This window comes from Pezoporus occidentalis, unplaced genomic scaffold (genome assembly GCF_034315485.1).
Source record: "Pezoporus occidentalis ecotype Australia unplaced genomic scaffold, CSIRO_AGI_Poc_V1 ctg150, whole genome shotgun sequence".
NCBI lineage: Eukaryota > Metazoa > Chordata > Aves > Psittaciformes > Psittacidae > Pezoporus > Pezoporus occidentalis.
In genome coordinates this window covers 935176-948416 of record NW_026913317.1, presented here as the reverse complement: position 1 = coordinate 948416, position 13241 = coordinate 935176, and the positions used below count along the sequence as shown (strand labels likewise).

The 13241-nt window shown below is 35.5% G+C and overlaps 1 protein-coding gene across 4 annotated transcripts in view; it reads right to left on the bottom strand.

Moving 5' to 3' along the window:
- The window catches only part of KCNH7 (potassium voltage-gated channel subfamily H member 7), a 244992-nt gene that overhangs the window by 8960 nt on the left and 222791 nt on the right, over positions 1 to 13241 (bottom strand). For all 4 annotated transcript variants that reach the window (XM_062611040.1, XM_062611041.1, XM_062611042.1 and 1 more), the window contains one exon: positions 2639 to 2902. In XM_062611040.1, the coding sequence (XP_062467024.1) occupies positions 2639 to 2902 (264 nt within the window). The remainder of the gene's footprint in view (positions 1 to 2638; positions 2903 to 13241) is intronic.

Here is a 13241-nt window from a genome sequence, read left to right as displayed (position 1 = left end):
TACTACATTAACTATTCTTTGGTAAGCAGGTGTAGAAGGTTTCCTGACGTTGTAAAGGGTGTTTGGATTTCATGTGACATGACCTATAACTGATTTCATGCACTGGGCAGAAGAAAGGGGAAAGAGATTTCACCTTGGCTGCACAGAAACCTGTTCAGCTTGTCAGCCACTTAAGCCAACAGAGACAAACGGCGTCACAAAAGCATGTAATACGGTTTTAGCAGGTACACATGGCGCAATTTGCAGTGTCCAAGGAAGCTGGAAAGCTGTTGGCAAAGTGGAAGGAACACACTGTGACAAATTCAGAGGTAAAATTTTAAACTATGGGTGTGGGTGCAATGATGTTGTAAATCCAGTGGACTTATATTTAAGCAGTGAATTTCAGGATTAATTAGAAACCAAAAATATAGGCTATACATTTCACTGCTTTTTACTGTCCTGTAAAACCCAAGTTTTTGGTTATTTTACACAATAAATAATAAAATAACATATTTTTCAATGCTGTGGATTATCCCAGAGGAAATCACAGCTGGATTTTGTCCAAGAATATGTATTTGTAGACTATTACAGTAAACATTTGATATGCGACAAAACGATAGGCACTGAAATTGTAAAATAAGTTCAAGCAAGTTAACATGCAATAAATAACAGTATCGTAAGTGTTCTAAGCATCTTTTCAGGTACCTCCACATACCTGAGTAGCCCCAGAAAAGCCCAATAGCAGTTTCAAGTTTATAACCAACTATTTTTGCAGGTCTTGAAGAATCATAGACTAAGAACTAGTTCATAAATGCATAAGTAGGTTCACAATTCAAGAATCAGTGAACTGATTATGACCAAATAATGACCAAGTGAAAATGGAAAACAGCATTTTTCTGCAACATATAGATTACCAACTCCAGAAAAATTATCAGGTCTTCTCAAAAAAGACATACTTTTTTAATGTTAAAAGTTGCATTTTAGGATTGTGAAAGAGAGGTTTATGCAGTTTCTGTCCACATTATACAATACATTATTAATAATCTTTCCAGTCATCAACAGTAATGACTGAAGCTTAAAACAAAACTAAAGATAATTAAATATGTATGTCACAGTGGTAGCTTTATATAAGTGCATTTGCATTCAAGATTTATATGGTACCATACTATATGAGGATTATAAACATACATACAAGCATAGTTTATTTCAAAATTGCATTATATTTATAACTGCCTTTATGGTAAGTTAAAATCAATCTCTAATTAACAGCAGGAGTAAGAATTTAGTTTAAAACATATATCAGTCAAAGCTGATCTTATTTGATTGCTATTCAAGTTTTTATGGAAGTTGCAAGAAAGGTAAAGAGCTTTCATACATATTACCAATAGTGCTAGATCACAAACATGAAAGAAGAATGTGGTCTTAATCAAAATACGTAACCTTTAGACATGCTAAATTTAGCTCAAACAAAATCTGCAATAGGTTGCCTTGGAAAACGTTGCTATAGCTGCAAGGACACATTTCTGGCTATTGGTAGGGGAAAGGTAAGCTTTCAAATTGCAGTACGTATGCAACAAGTTTAGGTGGTGCAGATTTATATAGCCTTAACCTGAGGAGAGCAGACTTTAGAAATTCATACCTTTGAGATATAAAAAAAGATATTATTTTGCCTGATTAATCATTAAGTTAATTTAAAACTATGGCCTAAATGCCTAAATGTTATTGAATGATGGTTAAATGGTTAAATTGCCTCAATGGAAACTTCTTGGGAAAACAGCATTAAGCAGAAAATATGTAATTCTTCCCTTCAGACTGAAACAATTACAAATGAACTTTCAGCAGTATTTAAATCATATATTAATCTGGGGCTTTTCATTAATTTCCCTTCACATTACTGAGCAAATAAATATTTTAGTATATTAGATGTAATTTTAATTATGTGATTTAACTCAATGTAATAATTTCTGATCATTTGTCATATACAAAAGCTCAAATCTTTGTTCCTGTGTTTTACTTATGGAAGTCAGGATTTGTTCTGTGCAATGAAATGGCACTCCTTTTAACCAACAAGTGCAGCAACATGGGATAACATCCTTTTAAGCTATTATGAAATTTTTTCCACTTTCACATATTTTGTTCTGCCTTGTCAATACAAAGAATTAAAGTAGCTACCCGAAAATATGTTTTTTTTTTTGTGCATATGCAGCTATCAAAAGGTTTATCTAGCTGTCATTAGCTGGATTTTTGCTGTCACCCAACCGTGGGACATCAAACAGCCTTTGAGGGATTCTTTACTGCTTTGATTGCACTTTTTATCCATGGGCACTGAACGAAGTCCAGAGCCAGATAACAATTTTAAAGAGTTTGTTTAAAGGAATTTCCTTAGATAGTTCAGTTACAAGATGATTTATTAACAGAGCCTGGAATAATCTTTTGGAGATTCTGTCATCCAGTCCCACAGCCAGTATGTTAAACTACATTAATCCTCTTAAGAAATAGTAATTTTTGATCTAAAAGATTTTGTCTTGTTAAACTTTCAGGAAACACAGAAGTAAATATTATGTAAAGACTCAACAGTAACATTCAGAAAAATATTTTTGATAATCAGACTGAAAGAGATGCCTACTCAAACTTTACAAAATAGCAATGGCTAGATTACCTTTGCAAGAATTGCTTCTTTTGTCAATAAGAATTTCTTCTGGGGCATGAACCATTTCTTCAAAGTCCACCTCTGTGGTTTTCTCTGTTACAGATGGGTAATCAGCTGTCCCAGAGAACAGGGGCTTTTGCTCATCTTCAATGGATGATACAAAAGATGATGACCCACTTTTTTTCTCCTCAAAGTGTTTCTTAACAGATTGATAGTATCTGGTGGTGTCCCCTGAGGGTTCAGGATCACTCTGATCATTCTCTTTGAAATAATCTGTTAAACAGAAATAATTGTGTACAGTAGTATGCAGTTAATGCAGTTCTAGTTTATTCTGGCCTGAGGTTAGAGATGATTATTATATCAGTTATGAAGTTCACCATCTATTAGAATAATTTAACAACTTTTTTGATTCCTGTATCAGAGGAGATTTGTCTTTCTTTTGAATTCCTAGAAGACATTTGCATCTATATTGTAAGGATTCATAGTCCCTAACCCATAACTCATGCAAAAAGTCACTTATATTAAAACAGCAAAGGTTTTATCCATCACAATCCTCCTGTTTACTCACTGCTTTTTCCAGATGAGTATGAGATTTGAGAAAGCTTTATATTCCAAATTTTTTAAAAATAATTTATTATTTCATTCCCTCTTCCAATTTCTCACATTCTTGGGCATTTCTCATAGTCTTGACAGGCTAACAATCATGGATGTCAGACTCAGTATCAGAACTACTCATTTAAATTATGCCCACATAAGAGCATCTTTGCTGATGATTCTTTTCCCAGAAAAGGCAAATGTATTAATCAACCACTCAACCTCAAAATGTTTGGGCCCACCTAAATAGAGAACATATTTCTCCATGCTCATTACTGTCAAACCGATATTTAGGATTGATGTGGTAGAAGGAAATCCTATTGGTACAAGAAGAAGGGGGTTTCTTGTCTGTGTTTGTGGGATAGTCTCAAAACAACTTTCCAAAGTAGGCCAAATTCCTTAGCCTTTAGAATTAATTGCAATTCTCTGAACATCCAAACTTTTGAATAAGTACATAACATGCTGTGATACATATGGAGGCAGAGTACCAATCAAGTTCAGAATTAATCTTTCATTGATCACATGCAAGATCTGTAATGAGGAAAGGCAAATTCAGTCCTCTTAAGAACTGGCAAATAAAACTAAGTTTAAAGTAGATGCCTTTAAAAGCATATTGTAAAAATTAAATATAACTTTAAACCAAGAATGATCATTTATGAATATGAAGAGCTCCTAATCTCTTTTCAGACTAAACTTGAAGCTAATTTCCAATTCAATATTTGGTTTTACCTACTTTTAACTGAAATGTCAAGATAATTCCAGTTCTGCTATTTATTTAAAACACATTTCAGCAGGGTAGTCTCAACAACATATAAATACTGTAACTAGTTTGCCTTAACTTCCTGGGGAGACAGCATGATTTCCCATCTGCTTTGTGCTAATTACTAATCAACACAGCTCTAGAATGTCTGTAGTCTTTGAAGCCTACAGCAGTGGTTAATACAACAACTAGTGTATTCCCTAGGTTTCTTCTCTGTTTTCTGGTCACTATAGGGAAATAAAACTGTGGCCTCATATAGCCCTCTTTATCTGCACATAAAAAGAATGCAGTGTCTGTAGAGAGCACTCTGCAGGAGTCCAGATATCTGTGAACAGTGAGGGCAGGTAATGAGGAACAAAATTAAACCAATACCAAAGCAGACCTCCTGTAATTGTACCATCTAGAGTCTCTGAGAGTAATTAACATAGCACTGGCACGAAGTGACTTTATTTGGCTTCTGTTAAGCAGGATTACTAGCTATAAGTGATACTGGTGGTACTCTGATACTGTGAAGGCATCAACACAGCTCTTGGGTTATGCTCTGACTGCAGAGTCAAGTACCGTAGAATCATAGAATCATGCCATGTTCTCTGCAATCCCATCTCCAAAAAAGTACAAAACCAAAAGAAAGCTTCATAAGAAAATTTTAATGTAGCTCTCTCCCATGGCTTTTCCTTTGGGAATATATGGTCAAATACATACACTCATGCTACAGTAAATTGTCTTAATTACTTACTGCTTGACTGACTTCAACCTGTGAAAAAGACCTTTTAATGAAAGCTTGAATTTTCCATTTTTAGGGTAATTTTTTATATTCATGGGATTTTGTGCACTAACAGAAGCTGTAATGAGTGCCCTGTGGAATACAAATCAATCAGTGGACCAATTTTAAGAGGAAGTCATTGAGACTCTAATGAAAAAAATTACGTAGCAGCTGAAGTATAGCAGACTGCCTTATCTGTCATATTCATAGAATACTAAAATATCTAGAAACCAGAAGCCAGATTCTGCTAACAATAATATTGCTGTAAAATCAACATAATTAAATCGATACCTCTGCATTTAATCTCCATCTATAACAGAACAAAGGAACATATTCTTTTCCAAATGCTGTCGAAGTATAAAGAACTCACTGACAACAGAAGGAAAGCAGAGATCTGTTGAATGTAGGGTTTTGCCTATTGAAATCAGAGAAGATTTGCTCATCAGCTGATCGATTTAAAAATATACATCTTTGGCTTTACTGCCGTTGCTTTATCTGTTAGCCATCTGGCTACATTCAGAGAGTCAAGTTGTTTTCCTTTTAAAAGACTCTTATTTAATGCTAATGATTCCTCTGTCTGGAGAATAATCCTGTGACACTCTGCACCTAGAGTAAGAATTAAAATAGAAAATGCATTTTTTATTTGGCTCTTCGGTACCTGATGATGGTGCAAGATCTGTACCTCAGCTTGACAGCTTAGCAGTGCCTCTGTAGCTCAGTGGGTATATGTTACAAATAATATCCACCTAGTGCTTAATTCAGAGTGTGAATTTCTCAAGTTTCTCCTTCTTCTTATAATGAAATCCAGTCACTGGTTTGGAATGAATTTTCCAGAAAAGAAGTGTTTTCTATCTGTGTATGCATGGATAAGTTTACTATCTACTACAGAGACTTCCAGGTTTCTGGCCTCTGACTCTGATTGCTAGAAACTATGTTTCGCTGAAGATGATTATTTTGTAACTTCCTGCTTTACCAAACATGTACAAACATCATTTACATTTTTTATGTGACTTATTTTAGCCTGATATGTGTTTTGGGCGCCTGCCAAGTTTACGGGCAATGTCTTCTGTTATTTGCTGTCTGCAAATTCCAAAATCTTCATAGTAATTATCAGAAGGTTTGTGCTCTGCTTTTCACACTTGCACTGGCAAAGGAAGGGAAGAAATGGGGTTGTCATGATGGCAATGAGATATAGCTATGACATAGACTCACAAAAATGCTGGCATAAAATCCAGGTTGGTGGGATGGTTACCAGAGATCAAACAAATTTCTTTTGTATGTCATGGTCAGCCTTTAGTATTATTTTTGTATTATTCAGACAGTGTCAGTCTGCATGGCCTTTTTCCTCTTAACCTATTAGTCTGCTGCAAAACAATATTGGTGAAAGTATCAGTAATGTATTACATTTGGAGCAGCATTGTCTAATATTACTAATATCATTAATCTGACTAGTTATATAGCCTAGTGTTCAGGAGGTGGTGAATTTTTACTCCCTTTTTCAGCCATCCAATAAAAAGTCCCATAATACGCCTAGACAAATTCAATTTTGTGCAGGAAATGAGGTGAATGACTTCCTCGCCCCTGCAGAAAAAAAAATATATCCCAAACCATGAAACATAATCCTTATTATGGATTACCATAATAAACCATGAAAGATAATCCTTATCATTAACATGATCTGCATAAATATAAATCTGTTCAGCAGATATGACATCTTCTCTTTCCTTCCAAAAAAGCTACTGTATTATTTTACATGACACCAAGTACATCCCTTGGTAAGATGAATGCAGACTGTGACCTGGAAGGAGGGAGGGTTGAATGCTCTAAAGGTCTGCAGGTCTTCAGACTCAGATTACCAGCATGTAATTTGGTTCAACTGCTATTAGTTCTTTCTTATGTGATATTCACAAATATTCCTGTGGTGCTCAAGCTGCCTTTCCTACATATGAATAAAATATTTGCTGGTCATCATGACTATTTGTAATCTGTTCTTTAATTTTTAAATGCCAGTTACCTTGTCAGAGAACAGGGAAATGCCTTATGTGTCCACCCGTGCATCACAGGGCAGCAAATATTTGGAATTAAAAGTGAGTAACCAAGCATTTTGGGTAGTATGTTAAATACAATACCACAAACAGGGTTGAAAAAGTGCAAAATCTCAAAAATCTCAAAAAATCAAAAGAAGTTGATGCACAACTTCAACACTGATATTCAGCCCATGCCTATGTTTTTCATCATTCAGATGGGGAGAGGCATAAAATCAATCAGGAAAAATGATAATCCTTATTTTTGAAATCACTGCTCTTCACTAAGTGGTGTAAAAACAATATAATCAACACACGGTATTTATGTTATGTCAAAAGTTACTGGTACTGTGGAGCAAGACCAATATATAATAAGGGGTGATTCCAGAGAAGTCTACTCAAGTTTTATACAGGTTCAACTACTCTATAGAATGCCAATCAGGGACTTTAGGATTATTAAACTGCCAATTAAGATGCTCCTAATTATTTTTCCTTGCTGTTTGCTTCATACTTAGTTGAATATGAGTGGTATGGATTACATCACTAAATATAACTGAGTGCCTTCTGATAGACTAGGTAATGGAAAAATATCAAAAAGAAGGAGGATGACTGCTTGTAAACATGAAAATGAAAAGCAACCCAGTGGCTGACCATTCAATAGATAACTGATGCTATGGTGAAGATAGATCTTTTTGCCATGTTTTTTATATATTGATGAATAAAAGAAAAAAGTTAATTTGCATTATATTATAGCAATGCAATGCACAGGCATCATGTCTGACACTTTTGTTCCTGTTGCCATCCTTTCTTTGAATTGGGTCTTTCTAATTGGGTCTCTTAACTGAATCTGCAATTAACATTTTTACTTGAAAATTATCTTCATGAAGAACCTTCCAATGGCAGACTTCAGAATGGATTTTTAATTCATAAATTTTGTGAACTCTTTATTGCTTAATTTTGGTGAATTTAAAATCTTCAGAGACAAAACTACACTGATTTGCAAAGTCTTTTGGGAAACAGTATGAAGAATTTTAGTGGATCTGTTTTCCTATGGGAGAAGGATATGAACTGCCCAATCTTTAAAAATGCATGACAAGCAACTGAAAAATTTTGGACTCTGTAGTTGTATGTAACATTTGAGATGACAGCTACTCTACTTTTGCTACCAGAAACTTTGTCTAACGATTAATTTTGGCCCTGTCTATAAAGATATTTAACCCTTCTCAAACATCATAAGGTACTATAACTTACCCTGAATTCACGTAAACAAACCTGACATTTAGAAATCTTGAATTTTTGTGATTGAGCTCCTGTCTCTCAGAATCAACTTGGCCTATGCTCAGCCTCAGAGTCCTGATGTATATCATGACATTGGGATGTTTGTCAAAACCAGCCTTAACTCATGTTCTGACAAGGAACATGTACCAGGAAAGGAGACATCTGAAAGTCCATTCCAGAAGATGAACAACTTGAACAAAGCACTCTACCATTTTTCAGCTGAAGAGAAATTTGCCTGTTGTCAGGACAGGCTTCTGTTGTGTCATGATCAGCTCAGTTCATGACTGATGGTTAGGGAAAATAAGAAGTGCTACATGCATAGACATTTTTGAATGTCTGCTGAAAGCATAGCTTGCGCCAACACCTGCACATTACCAAGACATCCATGAGGACAAAATAGTACAGTAAATAGCAAAAACTTTTAAGGAATGTTTAGTCAAAACATCCTTATAACAAACAACTCAAAGTGATAAGATAGCATAAATTAGTATCTCTAGAGGCTTTTCTTGCTTATTGGTGAAACATCATTGATTATTATAACACTGTTCAAGTACACAGAATATCTAATTCTTAATACTAGAAAAATTACCTACTTTTTGGATGGGTTTTCATGCCCAAAAACTCTATGGAAAAATCACAAATTTAGTGTGCATGAAAAAAAACAAAGTAGTTTGAAAGCTTTGTAAAATGTCCATTGGATAGCCTGAAAACTTCAGATCTAAATATTTCCAAACAATCTGAAAAAGGTAGAAATTGCTATGCTCAGGAGAAGCACTGGGTCCTAAAGATCTGAAAACACACTGTGCTGTTAAAATCTTCAGAGCACTTTTTACAGCAAGGGTCTCTGAAGAAGGAAATTATTTATATATAACATATAATATGGTAATAATGTTTAGTACAGTGAGAATTAACATGAAGGCTGACTTTCATATACACTTTGTTTGATTTTGTTAATCTAAATAATCACATAGTATTCTGATGGTTAGTTGCACTAGAATTCACTTTTAAAAGTAGAAAGTTACATTTGCAGCTTTTTAGTTATAATTAGAGGAAGTAGTAAAGCACACGGTGCCTACTCAGTGATAAAGACATTTCTTCATGTTTGAGGAACACAGGATTATAAATTTTAGAAACAAAAAACCAATATGATGAATCCTGAAGAAATCACATATTCATTAGCAATTTAATTTAACAACAGTGCCAGATTTTTATGGTAAGATGAAGACTGGCTACATTGCTACTATTTTTCCTTCTGTGAACATCATATATAGTTACGTCCTTCTACAGCATAATATCCAGCAGAACTTAGGTGAAATAAAGAACAAGTGAAAATAGATTCTTTCCATCAGAGATTTTTGGGCATAAAAATAATATTTTGAAACGCATACCGTTATATTAAAGCTTGGCCATTTTCAGAACATGGCAGAGACAAGTTCTTAAAGGTGCACACACATTTCTTTGAGACATTTCTTAAACTGGTAGAAAGGTTTTATCTAAAGTTCCACCAGGTACAGGGATTTGTGTAAGTCCTTGTTCAGCACCTTGGTAAAGCAGATGTCTGTAGACCCATCAGACCTTAAAATCTGAAACAATGCCAAAGACTTACAATGGTTCCTAGAACCTGGGGTGTGGAAATCCTTATATTCTTCAGTGCATGTTTGTTTTCCTCCTTCTTCCTCACTTTCACTTATTATGCTTCCCTTCAAATTTCCCATCTATCTTTAGGAACCCCTACTTACAGAATGTACTGCCACGTGTGTGTGGTATTTGACTAACAGCAAGAAAAAAATGTCTGCCTAGAAATTGATACAGGAATATTCCTATTACTAGGATAAGTAGGTTACTTGTGGTATTTTAGGAAAGTTAAACATTTTATCCTCCTGGTAGTAAAAAAGGTTTAAAGTTTTTGTTCTTCTGTGATTGTTTTTAGTGACAGTAGATTCCTTTAATTCAAAGTTCATTCATTATTTGTGATGCCCTAAGTCTTCACTGGGGGACCTAAAGAAACGAAATAGTGAAATTCCTCTGTTATAGACAGTGCTGTCAATTTTGCTGAAAGATTCCAGTGGGTTGGATAGTGATGGTGGAGAAAATTAACTGTTCTGGAAAGAACTGTTTGAATGACTATTTGGTCTCAGTGCTGCCTGTGAGAGTAAATTAATGTGTCCTTTGTTGTGTTTCCTCTCTGAGCTATGTTGGATGATTCTGGAAATAGGGAAAAGCAGAAACCTCCCCTGATTATCCTGAACTAAACACTGGCTAACTTTCCCGTAAGGATCCATGTTCCTTTTGTTTTGTTTTTTTTTTAAATGGACTAAGAAAGGAGCTACATTTGAATAACTGAGACACATTTAAAAAGCCAAGAATTTCACAGTTAAAGTATGCAATCCTTCATTTATTCTTTTTTGCCATTTTTAGTACAATGAGATGAGATATGAATGGAGTGACAACCTTATCTCTGAATTTTCTCTGTCTGGCTTTGATATTGACTTTAATGTTAAACAGGCAATAATGGAAGGACAGTTCTTGCTTTATACTTCAGGAAATAATACTGTACTTAAAAATCAGAAACAAAGAATTATAAACATGCACCTCAGAAGGGATTCAGGGCAAAGGCCAGAGCTATTCTCCTATCAAGTTTAGAATTCTCTTCTTTTTTACAAGGAATTCAGCTTTCACTGTAGTACTATTATTACCTTTTCTTTTTTCAAAGGATGGATATGGATATGTGTGACTGCATACACAGTTTCGATCAGATTTGGCCTCTGGAAACAGCCTCTTTGGGAGCAACTCCTGGAAACAAGACTCTTCTGTGGAAGATCCCCGAGGTGGCTCCTCGGCACTGTGATAACAGCAATAACAATAACAATAATAGGAGCAGATGGGACACTGCAGTGATGGGCTCTCTGATGACCATGTATGTACTTTTTTTTAGGGGTTTCATGCTGAAGATAAGATTCTGGGGACATGAGGTCTTGTTTCAAGCATATGCTGCCTGCCAAGATACTAGGTGCTTCCCGGTTATTTAATTGCTCGACACTGTAGCAATTGTAGAAGGTCTTTTCTAATTAAGTCCAAAGAAAATGCATCAGCATAATACTAACAGTTTAACAAAGTTATGTAAGAGCTTCAATTTTTGTCTGGATTCTTATCCTACTTTCTTGCTGGGGACACAGCACACTGCTTGGGTAAGTCATCTATTCATAAAGTAGCCATTTAAATAAATCAGCTGGTGGAAGTGGACAAGAATGGGATAGAGCAGGGACATGGGAGGAGGGGGTTGTTTTCCCATTCTGTCAGTACTGCTTCACCTCATACTTTCAGGCAGGGGAATCAGTCCCCGAAAGATTTCCTTGTCTTCTACATTGCCAGCCATGGCCTCTGGCTAACTTTTGTAATAAAGCTATGTTAATATGGTTTAGCTTCTTAGCCTAGATAGTACCTACAAGCACTGCACACTTAAGATAGCTGTAGTGATCAAGATTGAGTTAGAAGTTTATTAGAGCTCTGGCTTCTGTGCCTACTTTGAGAATAGATCAGTAGGTAAAAAGTCAGGTCAAAGAGCACAACTCTTCAAACACAATTAAGTACTATATAAGTTTATTTAGCTAACAATATGCTAAAAATGAAACTCTGTAAAATGCATTTTATATCCCACTTGATTGTTACAGTATGTGTCAACATGAAACAATTGTGTAATAAGATTTCAGAAGAACTTTCTTTTCTGATCTTTTAAAAACACATCCATGAAAACAAAAGTTCCCTATAATGAGGTCCCTTGGTGAGCTGACAAAAGTTAAAGTATTGCTAGCTACCTATATCTCTGGTTAGTCGTTTAGTCCTTTCAGCTAGAGTCCATGGAATGATCTTCTTTTTTATGGATCGCAACGAAAAACTCAGAATAAGGATTTATTTCACTGAGGTCATCATTACATTCCCAGTTAGTAAGTCCCCACTGGCTTATTTAGCCAGTATTTTAATTAATTAGAGCGAACATTAAAAAAAGTTACAGAAACTGCTAGCAAGATTAGTAATGCTTGAACCCCAGAAAAATCTTTTCAAAGCTTCATTTTTTTTCAAGCTCTCACTGATTGTACACTCTTTTGTAACTTTTGCATCTCTCATCTGTATGTTTGAATTTCATATTGATCTAACCAATTATAGTTGTGTGCTGTTCAGCATGTGATAACAGATCCATGCTCAGAAACAGCAGAGCAAAAGAAACTTCTTGCCCCTATGTATTTCCCTTGAAATTGGCTAACTCCCATAGAACTACTAGAGGAAAATTAGAAATGGGCAAGAAAGAATCACACTGTGCACTGCTGAAAGAGACAGCAATATAGATGAAGCAGCCTGTTGTCCCTTAGTTTTCAGCAGGAGACTAACTTGCCAATCCAATTGAGAGCTTTGTTTGGAACTGCCAGGCAGGAATCCTGCTCATTTTAAGCAGTCATGAGAGAGTTTCTTGGCTGACTGTCGAGCACCTATGGCAACTGGCTAAGGCGGAACCTGCACCTGTGCAAGGAATATTACCCATTATGCTGAAAGACCTGCAGTGAATTTCTTTTGTGTGAGAGCAAGAACAAGCTGATATGTAGTATGTGTTAAATTTTGCAGGGGATCTCTTGTGGTATTGCAGTCCTTTCTGGAAACCAGAGAACAAACTGGTCCCTCAAGTAGCTTTACACCCTTTAGAATCACATTATGGCAGAGCGCAATGTATTAGCGATCAGATTTTGTTGATACAGGTAAAAATGGTGGAAATATGTGTAGGTGGAGTGAGAAGGTCTTGCATGGAATTGGAAAAGTTATGGTGCTAACTGAAGATGTATAACAGAGAGCTGCGTTGATTTTGTTTAACCCCTGATAAAACTCATGCAGAAAGAGTTACCATGGCAACAAGGTCCAAATCAGGCTAGCATGAACTAAGGGCTGAGATAACACAATCCCATTTTTAGCACTCTAAAAGGGAGAAAATCACTAACAATCACAGTAAAGACAGAAACAATATAATTTCGAGCTGCGTAATATACTAGTAGGTCATCAGCTGAAAGTTAAGAATGCCCACAAGAAGACCATTTCATTGAGAACAACCCTCCCCTCCAAAAAAAAATTACAAATCAAGATGAATTTAGCGAGGTGTAAAATATCAAAATAACAAAATCAGAATGCTGGGTGTCTCTATCCTGTTTG